The sequence below is a fragment of the Crinia signifera genome, chromosome 6 (assembly GCF_055691185.1).
Source record: "Crinia signifera chromosome 6, ASM5569118v1, whole genome shotgun sequence".
Lineage (NCBI taxonomy): Eukaryota > Metazoa > Chordata > Amphibia > Anura > Myobatrachidae > Crinia > Crinia signifera.
In genome coordinates, this window is record NC_139222.1 from 6,365,048 (window position 1) to 6,390,724 (window position 25,677).

The 25,677-nt window shown below is 46.5% G+C and overlaps 1 protein-coding gene across 7 annotated transcripts in view; it reads right to left on the reverse strand.

Moving 5' to 3' along the window:
* The window catches only part of LOC146009894 (ribonuclease inhibitor-like), a 68,103-nt gene extending 43,748 nt beyond the window's left edge, over positions 1-24,355 (reverse strand). The window contains exons 1-2 of one of the 7 annotated variants that reach the window (XR_014444695.1): positions 23,906-24,355; positions 21,689-21,868 (exon numbers count right to left, since the gene is read on the reverse strand). Coding sequence is in view for 1 of the 7 variants with exons in the window: in XM_083150492.1 (XP_083006618.1) it covers positions 7,255-7,317; positions 7,515-7,570 (119 nt within the window). In the remaining 6 variants the exon portion in view is untranslated. Of the gene's footprint in view, positions 1-7,254; positions 7,318-7,514; positions 8,900-21,688; positions 21,869-23,869 lie in introns of those variants that run through there. The other 6 variants (XR_014444692.1, XR_014444694.1, XM_083150492.1 and 3 more) reach the window with 6 other exon arrangements.
* Positions 24,356-25,677: the final 1,322 nt, after the last annotated feature.

A 25,677-nucleotide genomic window follows, 5' to 3' on the forward strand; every position in this document is an offset into this window, starting at 1 on the left:
CAGGTGGATTTTCACCCTAGACACTCTGAGCCCTAGAGGCTTGAATGAAAACCTGGGTTTGTCTTGTTTTCTGTAATCTGGATTGTTTTGTAACCCAGTTATGTTTGTACTCCTTTTCATTTCCTAGTCTGAGGTGCCTTCTATTAATATTATTATAAAATTACAGCGTGACTATAGTAAGGGAGACACCTAAGTCCGCCAATCAACAGTTTAATATAAACAGCGTAGCTTTTAGTCCACGAACAGCTCCTGCACAATACAGCACTTTGATTAGGGTTTTTTCTTATGGTGTATTATCGTTTTTTAATTGTCATGTATAATCGTTGTAATTTTGTATTTGTCCCTTTCAGTTCGCGTATAGCCCAGCTGACAGCTTGACACGTAGTTGTTTGGGTGGTTGCTGGGCAACGCTACAGCACGGCGCTTCCCTCCGTGCGATCCGTAGCGTCAACCAGCGGGTGACGTCAGCATCAGACGCCGGCGCGGGAGACGGCGGGCAGCACGGACGGAGCGGTAATGTATAAATGTTTTGTATATTTGTGTACACAGTGTTCTTCCTTGCACCTTGATAAAGGGGCTGTAACAGCCCAGAAACGTCGGTATCCTACTTGAGTGTGGACAATCGTTATTTGGAGTGCCGCCATCCCCCAGAAGTGTATGTACAGCAGCCGCAGTGCTGCATTCCGGAGGGCACCCGTTTTCTTTCACTTAAATACCAAGCTTTGCCAGCATTTGCCTTAGTTGGAGTGCCGCCCATCATTGTATATATATATATATATATATATATATATATCCATATATCCAAAGAAAGAGGCACTCCGGTAGTAGTATTCAAAAAGTGGTTGTATTGATAGCGCCAAGCGCTTTCGGGGATGAAAGCCCCTTCCTCAGGGCACAACAGCAACAACCAAAATTACAACAATCCCCCAAATAAATACCTTATCCTGTGCAGCAGCCGCCCCTTCGCATCGCGCGCCGGCATCCGACTCGCCGGAAGTCGTCATCCAGGAACTTCCGGTGAGACGCGCTGTCAGCGAGCGGGGAGCGTTCATGCGTTCCACCCGCCGCTGGCTTGCGTACCACCTATCTTCCGGACATCCTCTCCTCAGCTGATAGATAGGTGATAGGTGGTACGCAAGCCAGCGGCGGGTGGAACGCATGAACGCTCCCCGCTCGCTGACAGCGCGTCTCACCGGAAGTTCCTGGATGACGACTTCCGGCGAGTCGGATGCCGGCGCGCGATGCGAAGGGGCGGCTGCTGCACAGGATAAGGTATTTATTTGGGGGATTGTTGTAATTTTGGTTGTTGCTGTTGTGCCCTGAGGAAGGGGCTTTCATCCCCGAAAGCGCTTGGCGCTATCAATACAACCACTTTTTGAATACTACTACCGGAGTGCCTCTTTCTTTGGATTTGCATGTGAGATTGTAGAGCGCACCTGGACTTGGCCCAGTGTAAAGAGTGCCGACCAGCAGTGGAGAATATATATATATATATATATATATATATATATATATGGAGAAGACCAGGGGCTTGTGGTGGGGCTCCCTGAAATAAGGCGGCACTCACGGAATTTGATTAGAAAGTATCAATGTATTGGGGGTGACAAAGTTACATCATTCGCCAACGTTTCAAGGTCACGCAGGACCTTTTCATCAGGACGTGCAGGGGTGCATAAAGTGCAGGGCAGGGCAGACTCTTACCTATTTGTAGCCTTCTAGCGTCTGTGTCCTCCTCACCGCCGCGGCATCACCGCTACTGACTTCCGGGAGCTCTGTCAACGCCCACCTGTGACGTGCGGTGGTTGCCAGGCCAACCCTGGACGCCTGGTCACGGAGCTGCTGCACGGCCATGAAGGGGGATTTCAATCGGACCAACATGCAAACTGTTGGATAAAGTGAAAAATAAACGTGGGCAAACTAATAATAAGTGCATAAATTTATAGAAGGCTACATATAACGCTAATAAATTGTGCATATATAGTGAAAAAGGGAAAATAAGGGAAAAAATGGAAAAGCCGCACAGAAATTATAATTATGGCACAAAAGGGAATACTTATAATGAATATGTATAGTGCGCAACTAGATCATGGAGCACAGCATTGTATGTACCACCAGCATAAAGACACTACAAATAACGCATGAGTAGAAGCTGATTTAAGCATGTTCCTCAAAGATGTTGAATGCTATGGATAACTGGAACTCAGATGAATGTTTTCCATAATAATTGTTCATTCATCCCATTAGGGACAAGCGTGTTCAATCTAAAGATCCACATCGCTTCCTTTTGTGTAAGCAGTTTTTGCCTATCACCTCCTCTGCTGAGTGGGGGAACATGATCGATAATTTTGCTCCTGAGGCTGGCTAAGGTGTGTCCACATTCTCTAAAATGCCTTGCCACTGGTTGTTCCACTGCATTACCTTTCGGGGCATTTGACAGGGATGACCTATGTAAGGCCATTCTTTCCCTAAAGCTTCGGATAGTTCGTCCGACATATAGCTTCCCGCAGGGACAGATGATGATATATATATAATGTAAGTGGACTTACAGTGCAGGACATGTTTTATAGAGAATTTTTTGCCTGTTTGTGGGTGGCTAAAGTCAGAGCCGGCTACCATGTAATTACAGGCAAAAAATTCTCTATAAAACATGTCCTGCACTGTAAGTCCACTTACATTATATATATATCATCATCTGTCCCTGCGGGAAGCTATATGTCGGACGAACTATCCGAAGCTTTAGGGAAAGAATGGCCTTACATAGGTCATCCCTGTCAAATGCCCCGAAAGGTAATGCAGTGGAACAACCAGTGGCAAGGCATTTTAGAGAATGTGGACACACCTTAGCCAGCCTCAGGAGCAAAATTATCGATCATGTTCCCCCACTCAGCAGAGGAGGTGATAGGCAAAAACTGCTTACACAAAAGGAAGCGATGTGGATCTTTAGATTGAACACGCTTGTCCCTAATGGGATGAATGAACAATTATTATGGAAAACATTCATCTGAGTTCCAGTTATCCATAGCATTCAACATCTTTGAGGAACATGCTTAAATCAGCTTCTACTCATGCATTATTTGTAGTGTCTTTATGCTGGTGGTACATACAATGCTGTGCTCCATGATCTAGTTGCGCACTATACATATTCATTATAAGTATTCCCTTTTGTGCCATAATTATAATTTCTGTGCGGCTTTTCCATTTTTTCCCTTATTTTCCCTTTTTCACTATATATGCACAATTTATTAGCGTTGTATATAGCCTTCTATAAATTTATGCACTTATTATTAGTTTGCCCACGTTTATTTTTCACTTTATCCAACAGTTTGCATGTTGGTCCGATTGAAATCCCCCTTCATGGCCGTGCAGCAGCTCCGTGACGAGGCGTCCAGGGTTGGCCTGGCAACCACCGCACGTCACAGGTGGGCGTTGACAGAGCTCCCGGAAGTCAGTAGCGGTGATGACGCGGCGGTGAGGAGGACACAGACGCTAGAAGGCTACAAATAGGTAAGAGTCTGCCCTGCACCCCTTTATGCACAGCACTTTATGCACCCCTGCACGTCCTGATGAAAAGGTCCTGCGTGACCTTGAAACGTTGGCGAATGACGTAACTTTGTCACTCCCAATACCTTGATACTTTCTAATCAAATTCCGTGAGTGCCGCCTTATTTCAGGGAGCCCCACCACAAGCCCCTGGTCTTCTCCTTAATCAATTGCGGAGGAAGGCACCGCGGTGCATTATCTATCGTCCGGAGTGCCGAACAAATCCTCTACTATATATATATATATATATATATATATATATATATATATATATATATAGGAAAAGAATGTTGGCATAGGCGCTGATAATGTCCTTTTAACCAGTCAATAGTCCACCTGATAGTCCTTCAGGGGTTAAGTCGCACACAGACCACTGATATGGCCGCAGCACCCTTCTCAATAAACTCCTGGAACCATGGAGTGGAAATCTGTGCAGAGAAACAAGTACAGAAGGGGCGCTTCATAGTGCATTAAAAGAGTAACTTTAATGAAGTAAAAACAGCTCCAAGGTACAGAAAGAATGTGAGCGTACCATAAATAAAAGCACTGTCGACTGGTTACCACAAGGCAGGCATATACATACACCAAGGCAAAGCTGCTGACATCCGGGACATCCGTCCTGTAGCCGGTCTGGAAAGGTACACACGCTGGATTGCGAGGCAGCGTTCACAGACGCCGGAGCCGGGAGGACAGCCGGGAGTCAGTCACAGGGAGCGCGTCATCAGGCCACGCCCTAACGCGTTTCGTCAGATGACTTCGTCAGAGGGCGTGGCTTCTGCTGACGCTCAATGCATTTTATCACAGTAACAACTGTCAATCACATTGTGGGCCTGTTTTTTTTACCCAATGAACAAGTAACCAATGGTGTACATCACTCGCTATTACCCACCTCCATGCTCTAACGGTATTTATATATATATATAAAGAAACACAGCCACCAGACTGTTTCGCTAAAAAGTAACAGTTACCTCCATTTAGGATGATAAAAAATGTAGTTACATAGATACACACTGCAAGATGTTATTGACTAAATATACCGTATATTAGCCATTTTGTCTTCTGAAAGAAGACAGCGGTAAAGAAAAAATGGCTAATATATGGTATATTTAGTCAATAACATCTTGCAGTGTGTATCTATGTAACTACATTATGTGGCGATGATGGTTGGTTTTTCATCCATCATCGCCATGTGTGTACGCCTGCCGGGCTGAAAGATTAACCACTTTCAGCCCGGCGGACCGCCCCCTGCCCCACCGCCGCCTCGCCTGTCATACTCACCAAGCTGGTCCGACTCCGCAGCTCCAGTCATCTTCTCTCCGGCTGCTGCTGCTATCTCTGCTCCCCGGCGACTAGCCCCGCCCTGCTCAACACAGGAGCAGACAGATCTGCTCCCTGCCCGGCAACACAGTGCACCCTGCTGCCCCGCCCCCCTGGCCACCAATGTTTATATTCATTTAAATGCACCAGAAATATATAATATATATATATATATATATATATATATATTATTATAATATATTGTTGATGCATTTAAATGAATACATTGATGGCAGTGCGCATATAAACATGGGTGGGCAGCTGTGTGCGTCATCATCTGACTTCATGGGGGACGGCCAAGGATGGTGCAGGGCACAGGAGCGCCCCAGGCAGAGGGGGACGCTCTGGCGCTTACCTGCTCCATTGGGGGGGATGCAGCCGCCACATTGCTCCACAGGGGAATTATGCAGCCACGGCTGCATCGCTCCTAGGGAGGGAATGGGCTGGCGGGTGATGCGGTCGGCGATGCATGTCTGTCTCCACTGGGGGGGGGGGGGGGGAGGCGGGCGGGTGAAGAGGTGAGGGCTGCCGCGTTGCTCCACGGGGGTGGCGGGTGATGTGGCGATAGCCGCCGAGTTGCTCCGGGGCACGCACGTGGGGGGGGGGGGGTTGCGCCCCCCGTCTAGTGCACACATGCCATTAACATAAATACATAGGTGGGCAGTTTGCATTTAAATAAATATACATTGGTGGCAGTGGGCATATAAATATATAAACATTGGTGGGCAGTGTTGGCGGTAACACTGCCCACCAATGTATATTTAGTTATTGCACAGGCCAGCAATGTATCCATTACCGCCATCACTGTCCACCAATGTTCATATATTTATATGCCCACTGCCACCAATATATATATATATATATATATATATATATATATATATATATATATATATTCTGTAGTTCTGCACTCCCAGCCAACAATGTAACAAATTGCGGTGCTCCTTTAAGGTGACACAATGTGTCCCAATGTATAGCAGGGTTGGATATTCCAATAAGGGCACTCACCAGTAAATCATGAAAAGTTTATTCAGGGTACATTACCAATCTGGCATAGTAGTCTACGTTTCGGCCACCAAGTGGCCTTTCTCAAGACAGGTCAGCTTAGACGTCCACACAGTACAAGAGTCAGGATACCTGGATATCCTGACTCTTGTACTGTGTGGACGTCTAAGCTGACCTGTCTTGAGAAAGGCCACCTGGTGGCCAAAACGTAGACTACTATGCCAGATTGGTAATGTACCCTGAATAAACTTTTCATGATTTACTGGTGAGTGCCCTTATTTGAATATCCAACCCTGCTATATATATATATATATATATATATATATATATATATATATATATATTCGGGTGCACATATACATACACATGGGGGGAGGGCGGCCAAAGATGTTATGCCTAGGGGGGGCCTGACTCCTAAATTCACCCCTGCCCGCCCTAATCCGCAAATGAGCCCTGCACTAAGATCATACTAAGTACTAGTAATGGGCAGCGTGTACCGGCGGCTGGCCTGCCCGGCGCCTGCCTCCTGCCCTGCTCACTCGGTCCCTGCCGCCAAACATCACGGATGGTGAGGGCGGCTGACTCAATCCTCTCTAAATTGCTGCTGCTGCTCGGGCCGGCTTCTAGGCAGCACAGCACAGCAGAATTCCAGACTCCTCCCAGAGTCACCTGCCCCTGCTACGCTCAGTGACTCACTCCCTCCTCCCTGGCTACAGTAGCATCATCAGCCATCCCATGCGCTGGCTGTAGACTGGAGGAGGAGGAGGTTTTCTGCTGCCACCTGTGCAGCCCTGCTGTGCTCAGTTATCATTATTCAAGGTGGATTTCTTTTTTTTCTTTTTTTTTTATAAAGCTAATTAATGATGGTAATAAACATGGTAATAAACTTGGGGTTTGGGGGATTAAATCTCTCTGGCTTCTGCTGCCGCCCTGCTGTGCTGTATATATCTTTATCTGTGGATAGCAGGAAAAAAAGTGCGTAAGAGTGTATAAATTAAAATCACTTTTTCATCTGTGTGGAGTCAATAATTCGGTTCAACAAATGCAAGGAAAAAACCCAACGCGTTTAGTCGTAAACGACTTCCTCAGGGGTAACATTCTAGGTGGTGAAAAGAAGCCAAATTACTCACTATACATATATGATGAGGTGGTGAGTTAAAAAAATATAATAATCGGAGTACATACCTATAGGCATATAGACCGTGTGTACAAATGTTAACTCCAGATGTCAACCTTTCAGGGATGATGTGCAAGATGTAAAAATGGATCCTTTGGAGATCTTAATGTGTAGATGCACACGCGCATCTAGGACATATGCAATAATATACATGAGGAGGAGAGCAAGGATGCAATTATGGATAAGGGATGGTAAGAATGGAATTAGTGACATACCAATTTCCATATAGGTCCTTATTTGAAACCACAAGTTCTGAGGGGATTCTTCCGAATACAATCCTATAACATCAATGAGTGGTGGTATCAGATTCCCATATTTGTATATGGCCATATCAGAAAACACCATATTCTTTTTAAGTAAAGCTTTGACTTATGTAAATGGACATAAGCATATAATATATGCACAATACAGATACAAATTACATATACAGTTCAAGGCCTAATAGAGTTTGGAGAAAATTTCATACTCTACATACCTCAAAATGAAAGTCTCAGCAGGTGGAAAATAGACCAAACTGCAGGTAAATCCCATGGGTAATGGCCGGGTATATATAGTGAATGGTATGTGGTGTCACTTCCTGTGTCAATGAAGGACCCAATCAGCCCTTAACAGGTCCAAATATCATTTTTATGCAATGTACTGTATGACATCCACTAAGCTTACTGGGAGATAAATGCAGCCCCGTTGGGTGTATGCTGTTAATGCAGCAGTGTGTGGAGCTTTCATTAGAAGTTTTGTGGCCTCGCGGGCGCCCGCGTGCGTTCCAATGTGCGTGTCATGTGATGTCACTTCAGCGACTTCGCTTCCACTGACAGTTCCGTTTGTCGGAATTTCTCCGCTTACTATCGCTTCATATAAGAGAAAGTAATGTGCTTACCCTAATATTTAGAATTATAGGTGGCGATACTGAAGTGATATCAGCCTAATATCAAGATATAAATTAAAAATGCGTTCCACTTGCAGTCCACGCTACGTAATATCTGGTGTGAGTGCTAAAGGTTATGTCTGTTCGCTGTTACATTGGGGATATGAGTAAACAAAAAATGGTGAAATAATGAAAGATATGCATGATAAATACCGATCATGCAGCCAATGTGTATCAATATAAACAATATAAACAATAAATGCGTTCCACTTGCAGTCCACGCTACGTAATATCCAGTGTGAGTGCTAAAGGTTATGTCTGTTCGCTGTTACATTGGGGATATGAGTAAACAAAAAATGGTGAAATAATGAAAGATATGCATGATAAATACCGATCATGCAGCCAATGTGTATCACTATAAACAATATAAACAATAAATGCGTTCCACTTGCGGTCCACGCTACGTAATATCCAGTGTGAGTGCTAAAGGTTATGTCTGTTCGCTGCTACATTGGAGATAGGAGTATACATCAAAAGATGGTGAAAAAATGTGCATAATAAATACCGATCATGCAGCCAGTCCCGGTGACAGGGGGGGTCAAAGGGGACAGCTGACGCGGGCCCCGACGATCTGAGGGGCCCCAAGGAATGGCTGCAGCAGTGATGATCTCGGGTGTCCACTCAGCCGCCTGCCCGATCAGTCATCCCCCCTCCCCCCGCGGTCACCTCAGCTAGTGCTTCCTGCTCCTACTCCGAGTCCCCAGGCTGCTCTGCTGCCTGCACTGCCCTCAGACTGCTCAGCCTCCCACAAGCAGCCTGCTCAGCTGCTTCACACAGCCACTCGGGAGAGAGCTGACCAGCAGAGCCAGCCTGCTAGCAGTCAGCAGCCAGGGAGACTTTACCAGCAGCTGTGGCAGCAGCACAGGAGCCTTCCCTCTTCTGGACATGGAGCTGCATGCTCCGTGCTGGAGACATCAGTGAGGGGGAGTGACAGAGCATAATTACAGGAAGCAGCCCAGAGATTGACAGCCCAGGCCAGCAATGAGCTTGGAGGAGAGGCTGGGGAGGAGCAGGAGTGCTCCCAGGTTAGTGCATGCGGCTTTGCTTCAGCAGCTCCATACTGGCTGGGACTGTGTTTGCTCCATACTGGCTGGGACTGTGTTTGCTCCATACTGGCTGGGACTGTGTTTAAAGTAACAGCTGTGTGTGGGTGTGCATGTCAGAAGTGACCCCTGTGTGTGTGTGTGTGTGTGTGTGTAGGCTGGTTGTGACCCCTGTGTGTGTGTGTGTATGTGTGTGTGGGCTGGTAGTGACCCCTGTGTGTGTGGGGGGGCTGGTAGTGACCCCTGTGTGTGTGTGTGTGTAGGCTGGTAGTGACCCCTGTGTGTGTGTGTGTGTGTATGTGTGTGGGCTGGCAGTGACCCATGTGTGTGTGTGTGGACAGGGAGGCTGGTAGTGACCCCTGTGTGTGGGGGGGGGGGGGGCTGGTAGTGACCCCTGTGTGTGTGTGGGCTTGTAGTGACCCCTGTGTGTGTGTGTAGGCTGGTAGTGACCCCTGTGTGTGTGGGGGGGCTGGTAGTGACGCCTGTGAGTGAGTGTGTGTGCTGGTAGTGACCCCTGTGTGTGTGTGTGTGTGTGTGTGTGTGTGTGAGAAGGGGTTGGTAGTGACCCCTGTGTGTGTATGTGTGTGGACGGGAAGGCTGGTAGTGACCCCTGCATGTGTGTGTGTGGGCTGGAAGTGTCCCCTGTGTGTGTGGGGGGGCTGGTAGTGACCCCTGTGTGTGTGTGTGTGGGCTGGTAGTGACCCCTGTGTGTGTGTGTGCTGGTAGTGACCCCTGTGTGTGTATTTGTGTGTGTGTGTGTGTGTGGGGGGGGGGCTGGTAGTGACCCCTGTGTGTGTGTGTGGGCTGGTAGTGACTCCTGTGTGTGTGTGTGTGTGTGTGTGTGTGTGTGTAGGCTGGTAGTGAAGCCAATCATCAAGTAAATGATTATTTACTATTTAACAGTAACAGTTACCTCCATTTAGGACGATAAAAAATGTAGTTACATAGATACACACTGCAAGATGTTATTGACTAAATATACCGTATATTAGCCATTTTGTCTTCTGAAAGAAGACAGCGGTAAAGAAAAAATGGCTAATATATGGTATATTTAGTCAATAACATCTTGCAGTGTGTATCTATGTAACTACATTTTTTATCGTCCTAAATGGAGGTATCTGTTACTTTTTAGCGAAACAGTCTAGTGGCTGTGTTTCTTTATATATAAATACCGTTAGAGCATGGAGGTGGGTAATAGCGAGTGATGTACACCATTGGTTACTTGTTCATTGGGTAGAAAAACCAAGCCCACAATGTGATTGACAGTTGTTACTGTGATAAAATGCATTGAGCGTCAGCAGAAGCCACGCCCTCTGACGAAGTCATCTGACGAAACGAGTTAGGGTGTGGCCTGATGACGCGCTCCCTGTGACTGACTCCCGGCTGTCCTCCCGGCTCCGGCGTCTGTGAACGCTGCCTCGCAATCCAGCGTGTGTACCTTTCCAGACCGGCTACAGGACGGATGTAGGGATGGACATCGGAAGCCAACCATCAAATGATGGCAGTGCTTCCACCATTGAAACTTTCGATGCGATGGTAACTAACCATCGAATCAAAAGTATTCGATGGTGAAAACTAGTTATATGACTAGTGCATGCGCAAAAGCCTGTTTTGCCATTTGTAAGGTAGTAATTGAGTTTGGTGGCAGGGCCCAGGCTCTGAGCAACATATTACTTTATCATTGGACATTGTGTGTATAATATACATATATAATATTCACACAAAGCCCAATGATGAAGTAGTATAATAATTTTGTACACATTATTAACACTTTAACAGCAAGTAATCAAAATGTAATAAAATTAGATAAATTGTAAACTAACTCGTTTTAGGTTTCACTATTTTTCCAGATAGGGAAATGTCTATTTATTAAGGCAAGTGTAACTACACACACACACAAATAAGGGAGATGATATAGTGGTCATCACATCATTTATATGGTGAGATAAATATTGCAATGAGCAGGGCTGGCTCTACCATTAGGCAGCTGCCTAGGGTGCCAGGATCTGTGGGGGCACCACTATAATGCTACACACTAGGCGATTCTAGCTTCCATCGTCAGCTATATGGTCGCTCAGTGACCATATTGCCGGTGATACCTAGCGACCTTCGCCGTGTGTGCGCTCCCACCGCAGCCCAGCGACAGTCGCTGGTCGCAGGAACTTGCTAGAATCACTGGTCCCCAGTAAAATACTGATTAACCAGCAATTCGGTCACTGAGCGACCAATCGCTAGCGACAAGGTCACGTAATATAAAAAATAGTTCACTATATATAAAAACAGTTAAGGTGCCCCTACACTGAGGCGATTTGGTCCGATTGTGGCCAATTGCGACCAATCGACCCCTTAAATCGGACCAAATCGCCTCTCCCTGACATGCTGTTGGGTCCCGTGCGCATCGGACCCGACCAGGTGCTCAGACCGGCATGCAGCCACCCGTTCCTCCTGGCGGTGAGGCGGGTGGGAAGCAGGGATGCATGCAATCTATCACAACGGATCGCATGCGTTCCTGCCGCCGGGAAGGTCCCTGCAGGCTGTCCTGTGTCCGTACACTGCTGCGAGACGTCACAGCAGTGTATGGGCACCTTTATCTTGGTTCATTCCACTGGTACTCCAGGACTGTGTATATTGTTCCTCACTATCTCACTATGGGGCAGATGTATTAACCAGCGTTAAGTGCAAAAATGCACTTAACGCTGGTTAACTGGGGGGGACTACGTCTGTCCCTAATGTATTACTAGCGCACCTAACGTGCGCTAGTGACAGCCCGCCGAGTTACGCTCGGCGGGGCTGCCCCTGCAATCCCCCCCAGGGATTAACGGCCGGGGCGATGTATTAACAGCCTTCAAGGCGTTAATTCGCCCCGGCCGCTTCGCCAGCTCAGGGCTAGCGTTGACCTATCCCCCACTATGGGGACAACGCTAGCCCTGCGTCTGGCTTGGGCTGCGCTGGAGATCTTGCGGTTTTTGCGAGATCTCGCGCATGCCCAGTAAGCCGGGCAGGGGGGGCGACGGGGAGTGCGCATGTGCGGGGCGGCGAGGGAGCCGATAAGGAGAGCCGTTAACGCTGGGCATAACGGCTCTCCTTATCGGCTTGGGGGATGTTAATACATCTCCCCATAATGAGTGCCCGCTTCTCCTCGTTATGCAGGAGAAGCGGGACTCGTTATTTCACAAACGTAACAAGCTTAATGATACATCTGCCCCTATATTCACAGAAACAGACAATCTCTGACCAACACTTCACTGATGATCATATAGTGGTTGCTGCCTGGTAATACTAATGCAGTATATTAATGAGTGTTGTATGTGACTGACATTCACAAATATCTGTAGCTAGTTGTATTGTGTACCTATTATTATTATTATTGTAGCTTGCCTGAGCTGGTCTAACATTCAGTGACTTCTCCTCCTCTCTGAATCCTCCAGAGCTCAGTGTGTCTGTGAAATTTGCTGCTGTTTGAGTGACTGGTGCTGCAGGGTGAGGTTTGTGCTCTGATTGGCTCTCTGAGTCAGGGAGAGCCAATCAGAACTAGCAGTGGGCCCTGTTGCCTAGCAGCTACAGCAACCATAGAGAGGGAGAGGGAGGAAAGCAGAGAGAAAGTCAGACAGCCTCCAACGAACCTAGGAAGTTTCCCTGACACAGACACAGCAGCCAGGGGAGGCATAGCTTTTGTGAATTACAAAAAATAAGCCACCATCGGTACACCATCGAATGATTAGCATTCGATGGTGACAAACATCGGAAGGTCACCATTAAATGGTAAAAACACTAACATCGAAAGAAAAACATCGATGTTTCCGAAACATCGACCATCGATGTCCATCCCTAGACGGATGTCCCGGATGTCAGCAGCTTTGCCTTGGTGTATGTATATACCTGCCTTGTGGTAACCAGTCCACAGTGCTTTTATTTATGGTACGCTCACATTCTTTCTGTACCTTGGAGCTGTTTTTACTTCATTAAAGTTACTCTTTTAATGCACTACGAAGCGCCCCTTCTGTACTTGTTTCTCTGCACATATATATATATATTCGGGTGCACATATACATACATATGGGGGGAGGGCGGCCAAAGATGTTGTGCCTAGGGGGGGGCCTGACCCCTAAATTCACCCCTGCCCGCCCTAATCCGCAAATGTGCCCTGCACTAAGATCATACTAAGTACTAGTAATGGGCAGCGTGTACCGGCGGCTGGCCTGCCTGGCGCCTGCCTCCTGCCCTGCTCACTCGGTCCCTGCCGCCAAACATCACGGATGGTGAGGGCGGCTGACTCACTCCTCTCTAAATTGCTGCTGCTGCTCGGGCCGGCTTCTATGCAGCGCAGCACAGCAGAATTCCAGACTCCCCCCAGAGTCACCTGCCCCTGCTACGCTCAGTGACTCACTCCGTCCTCCCTGGCTACAGTAGCATCATCAGCCATCCCATGCGCTGGCTGTAGACTGGAGGAGGAGGAGGTTTTCTGCTGCCACCTGTGCAGCCCTGCTGTGCTCAGTTATCATTATTCAAGGTGGAATTTTTCTTTTTTTTCTATAAAGCTAATTATTGATGGTAATAAACATGGTAATAAACTTGGGGTTTGGGGGATTAAATCTCTCTGGCTTCTGCTGCCGCCCTGCTGTGCTGTATATATCTTTATCTGTGGATAGCAGGAAACAGAGTGCGCCCCTGATATTAAATTCCACCACCAAATCCAATATAATGAACCGTTGTAATGTACAAATCACTGTTCAGCAGTTTTAATACACATTTTTTTAAAAAGAACATAGTATAAAAGCACTTTTTCATCTGTGTGGAGTCAATAATTCGGTTCAACAAATGCAAGGAAAAAACCCAACGCGTTTAGTCGTAAACGACTTCCTCAGGGGTAACATTCTAGGTGGTGAAAGCCAAATTACTCACTATACATACATGATGAGGTGGGGAGTTAAAAAAAATATAATAATTGGAGTACATACCTATAGGCATATAGACCGTGTGTACAAATGTTAACTCCAGATGTCAACCTTTCAGGGATGATGTGCAAGATGTAAAAATGGATCCTTTGGAGATCTTAATGTGTAGATGCACACGCGCATCTAGGACATATGCAATAATATAAATGAGGAGGAGAGCAAGGATGCAATTATGGATAAGGGATGGTAAGAATGGAATTAGTGACATACCAATTTCCATATAGGTCCTTAATTGAAACCACAAGGTCTGAGGGGATTCTTCCGAATACAATCCTATAACATCAATGAGTGGTGGTATCAGATTCCCATATTTGTATATGGCCATATCAGAAAACACCATATTCTTTTTAAGTAAAGCTTTGACTTATGTAAATGGACATAAGCGTATAATATATGCACAATACAGATACAAATTACATATACAAGGCCTAATAGAGTTTGGAGAAAATTTCATGCCCTACATACCTCAAAATGAAAGTCTCAGCAGGTGGAAAATAGACCAAACTGAAGGTAAATCCCATGGGTAATGGCCGGGTATATATAGTGAATGGTATGTGGTGTCAGTTCCTGTGTCAACGAAGGACCCAATCAGGCCTTAACAGGTCCAAATATCATTTTTATGCAATGTATGACATCCACTAAGCTTACCGGGAGATAAATGCAGCCTGGTGGGTGTATGCTGTTAATGCAGCAGTGTGTGGAGCTTTCATTAGAAGTTTTGTGGCATCGCGGGCGCCCGCGTGCGTTCCAATGTGCGTGTCATGTGATGTCACTTCCGCGACTTCGCTTCCACTGACAGTTCCGTTTGTCGGAATTTCTCTGCTTACTATTGCTTCATATAAGAGAAAGTAATGTGCTTACCCTAATATTGAGAATTACAGGTGGCGATACTGAAGTGATATCAGCCTAATATCAAGATATAAATTAAAAATGCGTTCCACTTGCAGTCCACGCTACGTAATATCTGGTGTGAGTGCTAAAGGTTATGTCTGTTCGCTGTTACATTGGGGATATGAGTAAACAAAAAATGGTGAAATAATGAAAGATATGCATGATAAATACCGATCATGCAGCCAATGTGTATCACTATAAACAATAAATGCGTTCCACTTGCGGTCCACGCTACGTAATATCCAGTGTGAGTGCTAAAGGTTATGTCTGTTCTCTGCTACATTGGAGATAGGAGTATACATCAAAAGATGGTGAAAAAATGTGCATAATAATTACCGATCATGCAGCCAAGCAAGGCGACAGGGGGGGTCAAAGGGGACAGCTGACACGGGCCCGACGATCTGAGGGGCCCCAAGGAATGGCTGCAGCAGATCAGTCATCCCCCCTCCCCCCCGCGGTCACCTCAGCTAGTGCTTCCTGCTCCTACTCCGAGTCCCCAGGCTGCTCTGCCACCTGCACTGCCCTCAGACTGCTCAGCCTCCCACAAGCAGCCTGCTCAGCTGCTTCACACAGCCACTCGGGAGAGAGACGCCCAGCAGAGCCAGCCTGCTAGCTGTCAGCAGCCAGGGAGACTTTACCAGCAGCCGTGGCAGCAGCACAGGAGCCCTCCCCTCTTCTGGACACGGAGATGCATGCTCCGTGCTGGAGACATAAGTGAGGGGGAGTGACAGAGTACAAGTACAGGAAGCAGCCCGGAGATTGACAGCCCAGGCCAGCAAGGAGCTCGGAGGAGAGGCTGGGGAGGAGCAGGAGTGCTCCCAGGCTAGTGCATGCAGCTCTGCCTCAGCAGCTCCATACTGGCTGGGACTGTGTTTAAAGTAACAGCTGTGTGTGGGTGTGCATGTCAGAAGTGACCCCTGTGTGTGTGTGTGTGTGTGTGTGTGGGGGGCTGGTAGTGACCCCTGTGTGTGTGTAGGCTGGTTGTGACCCCTGTGTGTGTATGTGTGTGTGGGCTGGTAGCGACCCCTGTGTGTGTGGGCTGGTAGTGACCCCTGTGTGTGTGGGGTGGCTGGTAGTGACCCCTGTGTGTGTGTGTGTAGGCTGGTAGTGACCCCTGTGTGTGTGTGTATGTGTGTGGGCTGGTAGTGACTCCTGTGTGTGTGTGTGTGTGGACAGGGAGGCGGGTAGTGACCCCTGGGTGTGTGTGGGCTTGTAGTGACCCCTGTGTGTGTGTAGAGTGGTAGTGACCCCTGTGTGTGTGTGGGGGCTGGTAGTGACCCCTGTGTGTGTGGGGGGGGCTGGTAGTGACGCCTGTGAGTGTGTGTGTGTGTGCTGGTAGTGACCCCTGTGTGTGTGTTTGGGGGGGGGGGGGCTGGTAGTGACCCCTGTGTGTGTGTGGACGGGAAGGCTGGTAGTGACCCCTGTGTGTGTGGGGGGGGCTGGTAGTGTCCCCTGTGTGTGTGGGGGGGCTGGTAGTGACCCCTGTGTGTGTGTGTGGGCTGGTAGTGACCCCTGTGTATGTGTGTGGGCTGGTAGTGACCCCTGTGTGTGCATATGTGTGTGTGTGTGTGTGGGGGGGCTGGTAGTGACCCCTGTGTGTGTGTGTGTGTGGACGGGAAGGCTGGTAGTGACCCCTGTGTGTGTGGGGGGGCTGGTAGTGACCCCTGTGTGTGTATGTGTGGGCTGGTAGTGACCCCTGTGTGTGTGTGGGGGCTGGTAGTGACCCCTGTGTGTGAGTGAGTGTGTGTGTGTGTGTGTGTGTAGGCTGGTAGTGAAGCCAATGATCTAGTAAATGATTATTTACTATTTAAAATGGAGCCGCAATGACACAATAGTGTAGGCCACATACGATCATGTAAGCATGCAGCACTTAGTACGGTAATACAGTGTACATTACATTACAGCTTTATTCAGTACTGAGCGAGTTTCCCGATTATTGAGAGGACCCGTTCGGCACATATGCAAAATGGGTCCTGTGATCACATATCAGAATTCTATCTGATTGACAGACAGAGGTGTTTTCAGGAAAGGACAGGGGTGGGTGCAGATGGCATTTGGGAAGCCAGGAGCGTGTTGTCCCCCCTTTATCCGGGCATGGCGAGTACAAGGATTGCGTTGTGTACGCTGTTTCCATAGCATCCCAATTCCCCCTGCAACAACAAGCCTGCATAAGGTCTGACTTACTCTAGGCTTGCAGCATATACAATTCCTACTGAATCAGGCCCTTAGTTTCCACCTGCCACTACCGGATACCACCCTGATCCGCAATGGGATCACCCAAAGGTGGAGCATGGCACGCCCTCTTATTGGCGTGTCGTGCAAACTCTTGAACTCCAGAATCTCACTGAAACTAATTTTCAAAAGTAGGCAAGTATGTATTACAAACCCCCTTAATCTTGTTGTGTGGGTCTGGGATTTAGGGGAGGGTGTAGGGGGGCCCCCAGAAATATAAGTGTACCGGGCCCCAAAATTTCTGTTGCCAGCCCTGCATGCAGCCAGTGCATATTAGTAGTAAAGTGAGAAATGAATATATTAATGTATAGCTACAGTCCCTAACAGCGTTCCTAAAAATCCTATGTGTAGTGTTCTATTGTGTGCAAAAAAAAGGGTGCTCAGGTAGAATTCCCTTAAGGGGATTTCATAAATATCAAACAAATACACACGTTTACTTATATGCGAGAGTTAAAGGCTGAGATTTTCTCCAATTACAAAATATGAGAAAAAGGATCTTCTTATTCCAAAAATATAAAAATATCTTTATCTGTATTTATTCATTTACAGCATCTTATATAGCGCAGCAGATTTCGTTACAGTGTCTTATATAGCGCAGCAGATTCCGTTACAGCGTCTTATATAGCGCAGCAGATTCCGTTACAGTGTCTTTTATATACGGCAGCAGATTTCGATCCAGTGTCTTATATAGCGCAGCAGATTCCGTTACAGTGGCTTATATAGTGCAGCAGATTCCGTTACAGCGTCTTATATAGCGCAGCAGATTCAGTTACAGCTTCTTATATAGCGCAGCAGATTCTGTTACAGCGTCTTATATAGCGCAGCAGATTCCGTTACAGCGTCTTATATAGCGCAGCAGATTCCGTTACAGCGTCTTATATAGCGCAGCAGATTCCGTTACAGTGTCTTATATAGCACAACAGATTCCGTTACAGGGTCTTATATAGCACAACAGATTCCGTTACAGTGTCTTATATAGCGCAGCAGGCTCTGTTACAGCGTCTTATATAGCGTAGCAGATTCCGTTACAGGGTCTTATGTAGCGCAGCAGATTCCGTTACAGGGTCTTATATAGCGCAGCAGATTCCGTTACAGTGTCTTATATAGCGCAGCAGATTCCGTTACAGTGTCTTATATAGCGCAGCAGATTCCGTTACAGCGTCTTATATAGTGCAGCAGGTACCATTACAGTGTCTTATATAGCGCAGCAGATTCCGTTACCGTGTCTTATTTAGAGCAGCAGATTCCTTTACAGTGTCTTATATAGCGCAGCAGATTCTGTTACAGCACCTTATATAGCGCAGCAGATTCCGTTACAGTGTCTTATATAGCGCAACAGATTCCGTTACAGCGACTTATATAGCGCAGCAGATTCCATTACAGTGTCTTATATAGCGCAGCAGATTCTGTTACAGCACCTTATATAGCGCAGCAGATTCCGTTACAGTGTCTTATATAGCGCAACAGATTACATTACAGCGTCTTGTATAGCGCAGCAGATTCCGTTATAGGTTCTTATATAGTGCAGAAGATTCCATTACAGTGTCGATGCTTCTTTTATTGAAGATTTCATCCATATGTACAAAAAATTTAAAACCAGTATATACATAATAAATAAGGAAAGTAATGAATACATATACCTAGAATCAAAATAGCACAAGAACAAAACATATAGCAATCTGCCTCATATAAACTAAAACATATATATATATATATATAGAATTATAAATGAAACTATAACATTAAATAAAAAAAATTTGAAACCCATTTTTTACTAAGAGGATCACTTATCCATCATCTTGTATCCATCATTCATTCCCATACTCCCCATATATTCATCATTCAAGCCTCGAGGAAACCATCAACATGCAAAACAATTTAACCACCCAACCATCACCACACCCTTGAAACATAAACTTATATAACCCATGCCCACAAGACATTCATTTAAATCAAACACTCCCCCCTTACATTCAATTCACCAACATAAATTAAATAAGACTTATGCTAGGGATGTGTATATAAACCTTTCCTTTAAAAAAATGAAGGAAAACATGCACTACGTGTTTAAAGAAGAAAAGTTCCCAGAAGGTCCAGGATTACACCAGACGCCACCTACTAAGGAGGTTTCAGCTGGCCCCACAGGCGAGACCAGCTGACAGCATCTAGCTTTTCCCTTTCCTTATCCTTCACCACCTTTACATCCTGTAGGATAAGATCCACCACCATCCTAAGAGGAAGGACCTTTTTCCTGATTCCAATATGACACCGTGCATGCCACGTGTGGTACCTAACAACTAAACTAACTATATAAATGGTGCACAAATCAAAATCCCCATATCTCTTGAAAGCACCGTAGGCCCATTCCGGGTAACTAAGCCCCGAAAGACAAGGAATGCCCAGTGAGATTGACACCGATCTATAAACTTCCACATTGAAGGGACACTTAAGAAAAAAGTAGTCTATAGTCTCCTCCTCCCCAAGACATTCCTCCCGTGGACAACCACGATCATTGGTCCTTTTAAACTTAAGGTTCCCTCCAACATAGAGCTTCCCTTGGAACGAGAGCCAGGCAATGTCTCTAAACTTCAGAGGGATGCGTCGGTCATTGAGCAACTTCAACCCAGCTGAACAGACGGTGCCTGGACAATCTCTCAAAGCCAGCGGGGCCAGGAAGTAGATTTACAAGACCCTCTTCCCCAACTCCTTCCTCGAGAGGTCCCTTACATCTCCAACTGCCACACCCCACTTGGTAATCATCCTAATGTCCAGAATCACGTAGATCGGAAGGTATCCTCTGCCAGTCCAGGGATTTTTTAGTCGGCCTCCCTCTATCCACGCTCTGGAAAAGGGATTCCACCACTCCAGAAAACCCTGTACCCATCGAGGGGGGTCCTCCATAAAGATGCTACCAATATTCAGCTTTAGAAAAGCTGTTGTGAAGAAGACTACAGGGTTGACCATATCTTGGCCTCCCTCTGCCCTCGATCTGTACACAATACCTCTCTTGACCATGTTCATCTTGTTTCCCCAAAACATGTGGAAAAACAGAGAACATAGTCTGGACCACAGCGATTGTGGCAAACAACAGACGTAGCTGACATACAGGAACATTGGTACCAAATAGGTCTTGCATATGTCCACCCTTTCCTTCAGGGAAAATTTTTTACTTTTCCATAGGTTTACTTTCTTGGTCGCATCCTCCAGCTTCCTTTCCCAATTTGCTGTGGCATAATCACCATGGTCAAAATGGATGCCTAAAACTTTGATGCTATCACTGGCCACGGGGAAGGTGTCCGGGAGGGGAAACTCCTTCCCTCCCTCCCCCATCCAGAAAACTTCACTCTTGTCTTTGTTCACTTTTGAACCGGAAGTCAGAGTAATTCTGGACTAGTTGGTCAATGACACCCGCTTCTGCCACAGATGACAGAATTATGGTGTTATCGTCCGCATAGGCTGTCACCCTTAGCGTGAAATCCGGAGCCAGCTGCAGTCCCTCCAATGCGCTGTTCTCAATCCTCCTTATCAGAGGATCGATCGCAAAAACATAGAGAAGAGAGCTCAGGGGGCATCCCTGACGTACTCCCGACTCCACACCAAAGGAGGGCCCTACCCAACCATTGACAAGAGGGAAGCTCTCGGCCTTACTATATAGAATTTTGAGCCAATCTACCATCTTCCCCGGGAAGCCATACCTTTCCAGTAAAGCCCAGAGGTACTTATGGTTGACACGGTCAAAAGCCTTGGATTGGTCCAAAGCCAGCAGATATTTTCCAAACTTTCCAGCCCTACACCGCTCCACGGCCTCCCGGACACCAAGGACTGCACTAAAGGTGCTACGCCCTTTCACGGTGCAATGCTGGGAAGATGAAAGAAGAGCTTTTGAGAACTCTATTATTCTGTTGAAAAATACTTTTGCCAAAATCTTTCTATCTGTATTGAGGAGGGCGATGGGGCGCCAATTCTCAATACGAGTACGATCCTTACCTTTGAACAACAGAATAAGCGCCGACCGTCTCATGGAAGGAGACAGTTCACCTTTCTCCAAACAGGTATTAAACACCTCCGTAAGACGGGGAGCGATGACAGACAGTTCTTTATAAAATTCCGATGTTAGACCATCAGGTCCGGGTGACTTCTTTGGTGACAATCCACCAATCGCTTCCCTCACTTCTTCTACACTTATTCTGTTGCACAAACAATCAAGAGAGGTACCTGGACTCACCAGACCTGGGGTCTCCCTCAGAAACGATTCCATCTTTTCTCCGATAAGTGATTTCTCAGACAGAAGGTCAGAGTAATAGTCCTTCACAACTCTCAGGATGCCTTCTTTCCCCTCCTGAAGCACACCCTGATTGTCATGTAGACCTCTGATTTCCTTAACTTCAGTCCTCCTCTTACAATCCTGGTAGGGATCCTGCGAGTGGTATGTACCGAAATCCCTCTCCAGGGTCAAAGAAGCTAACCGATTATATTGGTATTCCTTCATCTGAGCCTTCACTCTGGAGATTTCCCCACCATCTCCATGCTCAGAGATCAGGAAATCTAATTCCCTTTTCAGAGCATAGTAGGTATTTTTTTTTATCAAGTTCTTTTTCCTTACCAGCCTCTTGAAGAAACCCTGGACTTTCTTTTTAAAAACCTCCTACCACTCAGATCTACTTCATCCTGCCTCCAACAGCGATTCATGATCCATCAGGAGATCTGAGAGACTGCATCACGCCCTCATTCTTCAGGAGTTCAGCATTCAACCTCCATAGACCCCTCCCTTTCTAGATGGTCTCTGAAGCATTCAAGGAGAAAGAGAAAAAACAGTGGTCAGAGAATTCTACTGGCTCTACCTTGGGGGGGCAGAGTTTTCGAACCTCCTTTAACAAAAAATCTATCTATTCTAGACCTACGCTTACCACAAAAATAAGTGAAACCCGTGAGGTCTGGGAAATGCTTGACATGAACATCCTCCAGACCAGCCTGTCCTACCATGCTAACTAAGAAATTTGCATCATAGCCCAGGGTCTTATTATTTTTGGGCCCTCCTCTATCTTTTGGTCTGGTGACAGTGTTAAAGTCACCACCAAAAATGACCTGCTGGGCTGTGAACAGAAAAGGTTTTATTAACCCGAAAAGACATTTCCTGTCCCAAGGTGATTGGGGGCCATAGATGTTAATTAGCCTCAGGTCCTGTCCCCTAAGGTTAACGTCCAAAACTATACACCTTCCTACCTCCAGTTCTACAAATCTATTTATGGTTACCTTGTCGGTAAAAAGAACCGCCACCCCACTGTAGGGCTCAGCGCAAGAGACCAAAACGAGGGACCCCTGGTCCATTCCCTCTTAGCCCTATGCAGGACCTCGAGGGTTCTCGTTCTGGTCTCCTGAAGGAAAAGTATGTCAAAATCCGTCTCCTTCTGAGTCTGCCACCCACTCTACTTGCTGGTCTTTATTAATTATGGCTTTTGCATAATTTTCGTTACTCTGTGGATTGTTTGTGGGATTCTTAGCAGAATTTGGGCACCTGCTGTATGGGTGTCCCACCTAGCCACACAGGTTGCATTTCACCTTATTGCACGTGTTTGAAGCATGGCCGACTTCATTACACATGTTACATTTCTGTTCCCCACATTCACTGTTGTTATGACCGATCTGGCCACATTTGAAACACGTGCGGGGCTGGCCAGGGTAGAATACTTGGATCCTATCTCTACCAATATACGCCGCCGATGGTAGGTGCAAGATCTTTCCCTCTATCTGATGTAATTTTACCAGGACCGACCAAGCACCTCCCCACACTCCAAGCGTATACCCAATTTTAGTGAGTTTGCTCTTGACTGTGCAATTTCTGTTTAACCAAAATTCAATATCCTCGGCTGGAATTAAGTCATTCCTGACTAAGATCTTAATTCTCACATACTCAGGCCTGGAGGATGTGGCCGTCACTATAAAACCCTCATTTTTCCTCTGCTTTTTTTCTCTCCCATTCTTCAAACACTTTGTGCATCTTATAAGGGGATAAGAAACTCACGTCAAAGAAGGGAGATCTGTCCGGGTGTATACACGCCGACAGATCACCGGCATGGCAATTTAGAGAAAAAATCATATTTAAAAAATCTGACTGCGAGGGGGTTTCTGTTTTGCCAACCCATTTAAATTGGAGCAAGTGACGCCTACCATAAGAACTTTTTACAGGCCCTTCATGATTTAAGACATTTTCTTTCATGCCTTCATTTTGACAAACTGCCTTTGCATAAGATATCGGTGTCGACACATCATTTGCAACATTTTCAATACTTTTCTGTTTGTTAATTTGACTAGAAATTAGCTTTAAGGCACCCCTTGCACCTTCAGGTGCACCAATGGCCCCAAAAACAGTCTCAAACACAACCATTTAATTACTGTTTAAAGTGTCCACATTTAGTCTTTTTTGACCCTGTGTCAGCATTTCACATGTCTACTTTTTCCCAACATTACCTTCTGTTGTTATAACAGGTTCACAAGACATCACCACATTATTACTTTCTACTTTACTTGAGAAAGACACTTTCTTTTTCTCAGTTTCACATGCATGACTTGGCCCTGCAACTTGACTGTCTATGACATTTTTAACAGCCTTTCCTTTTTTGTACTTTAAGACATCAGAAATCAGTGCCGCCTTTTCCAATACTGTTTCACATTCTGAGGCTGAAAGACAGTCTGGTAAGTTACTCTGGTGTTCCTTGAAGACCACAGGGGTCCCCAGGAACGCACTGTCCTCCTCTGGCTCATTCATCACATAATCAGTACTTACAGTGTCCTGGGGATCCCCTGCCTTGGTCTTACTCACTGCTGCTCCTGTTGTGATGGACCCAGACGGCACCTCTCTCTCTCCTCCGATCACTGCCGGTTTCACACTCGCCGTTTTAGCCACAGTTAGCTTTTTGCCTGCAGCCTCTGTCCTGTTCAGTGTTACCTTGTCAGATTCCTCTAGCATAATAGCTGCCACGTTCTCAGGTTTCACTGCAGGTCTCTTCCTGGTTCCCTCACTGCTGGAATCTGGGTCAGAGCACAGCTTGACAGCGTGGGAAAGATTAACCATCTGGTGTGTAGTTGACTCATGCAGTGCTGGAGATTTTTCACAGCTGATGCCATCCATCTCTTTAAGCTGTATACGGCGTTCTATCTTATTTAGACTTTTTAAATGTCTTGAGACAATGTTATCCAGTGTGCACTGATCCCATTTGGAAATAGCATTGCGTTTTTCCTTGGCTTTCTGCAGCTTACGGTTAACAAACACTATTTCACATCTCAAGTCTTGCAGACACATCAAATCAAGGTGCCTGTCTTCATCTTCATCAAAAGAAGATTCACTCGACAGCATGAAACTTGTACCCCCCACGGCAGTTGTTTCTTTGCCACCGCTGGATGCTTTCGCAGCAGGTTCTCCCATCTCTTCTCCCCGCACCAGGCTAGGTGCAGGGGTACCTCCGGGATCTTCTGGGGAGTCCTTCATGCCACTGTTCTTATCTGCAGCCATGATTTCAGGTACTGGGTCAGATCTTCTGGACCTTGTAGCTGCACCAGTCCTGGGGGTCTTAGGGCCAGCTTTGCGGGCTGCTGGTCTCCTGCTGACACCCTTCACCATAATGCTCTTTTGCTCCAGGCAACCCCGCACCGGGTGCTTGCCTTTTGCTTTCCCAGGAAAGATCCCCCAAGCCTGGGGAGGCTGGGGGCGGAACTCTCACTGCACTGGAAGGCTGGAGCTCACACTCTGCACGTCTGCTCAGGTAGGCTACAAACGTTACAGTGTCTTATATAGCACAGCAGATTCCGTTACAGTGTCTTATATAGCGCAGCAGATTCCGTTAAAGGGTCTTATAAAGTGCAGCAGATTCCGTTACGGCGTCTTATATGGTGCAGCAGATTCCGTAACAGCATCTTATATAGTGCAGCAGATTCTGTTACAGTGTCTTATATAGCGCAGCAGATTCCGTTACAGTGTCTTATACAGTGCAGCAGATTCCGATACAGTATCTTATATAGCGAGGCAGATTCCGTTACAGCATCTTATATAGTGCAGCAGATCCTGTTACAGCATCTGATATAGTGCAGCATATTCCGTTACAGCATCTTATATAGCGCAGCAGATTCCGTTACAGCATCTTATATAGCGCAGCAGATTCCGTTACAGCATACGTCTTATATAGTGCAGCAGATTCAGTTACAGCGTCTTATATAGAGCAGCAGATTCCGTTACAGTGTCTTATATAGTGCATCAGATTCTGTTACAGCGTCTTATATAGCGCAGCAGATTCCGTTACAGAGTCTTATATAGTGCAGCAGATTCTGTTACAGCATCTTATATAGCGCTGCAGATTCCGTTACAGTGTCTTATATAGTGCAGCAGATTCCGTTACATCGTGTTATATAGCGCAGCAGATTCCGTTACAGCGTCTTATATAGCGCAGCAGATTCCGTTACAGTGTCTTATATAGAGCAGCAGATTCCGTTACAGTGTCTTATATAGAGCAGCAGATTCCGTTACAGTGTCTTATATAGCGCAGCAGATTCCGTTACAGTGTCTTATATAGTGCAGCAGATTCCGTTACAGTGTCTTAT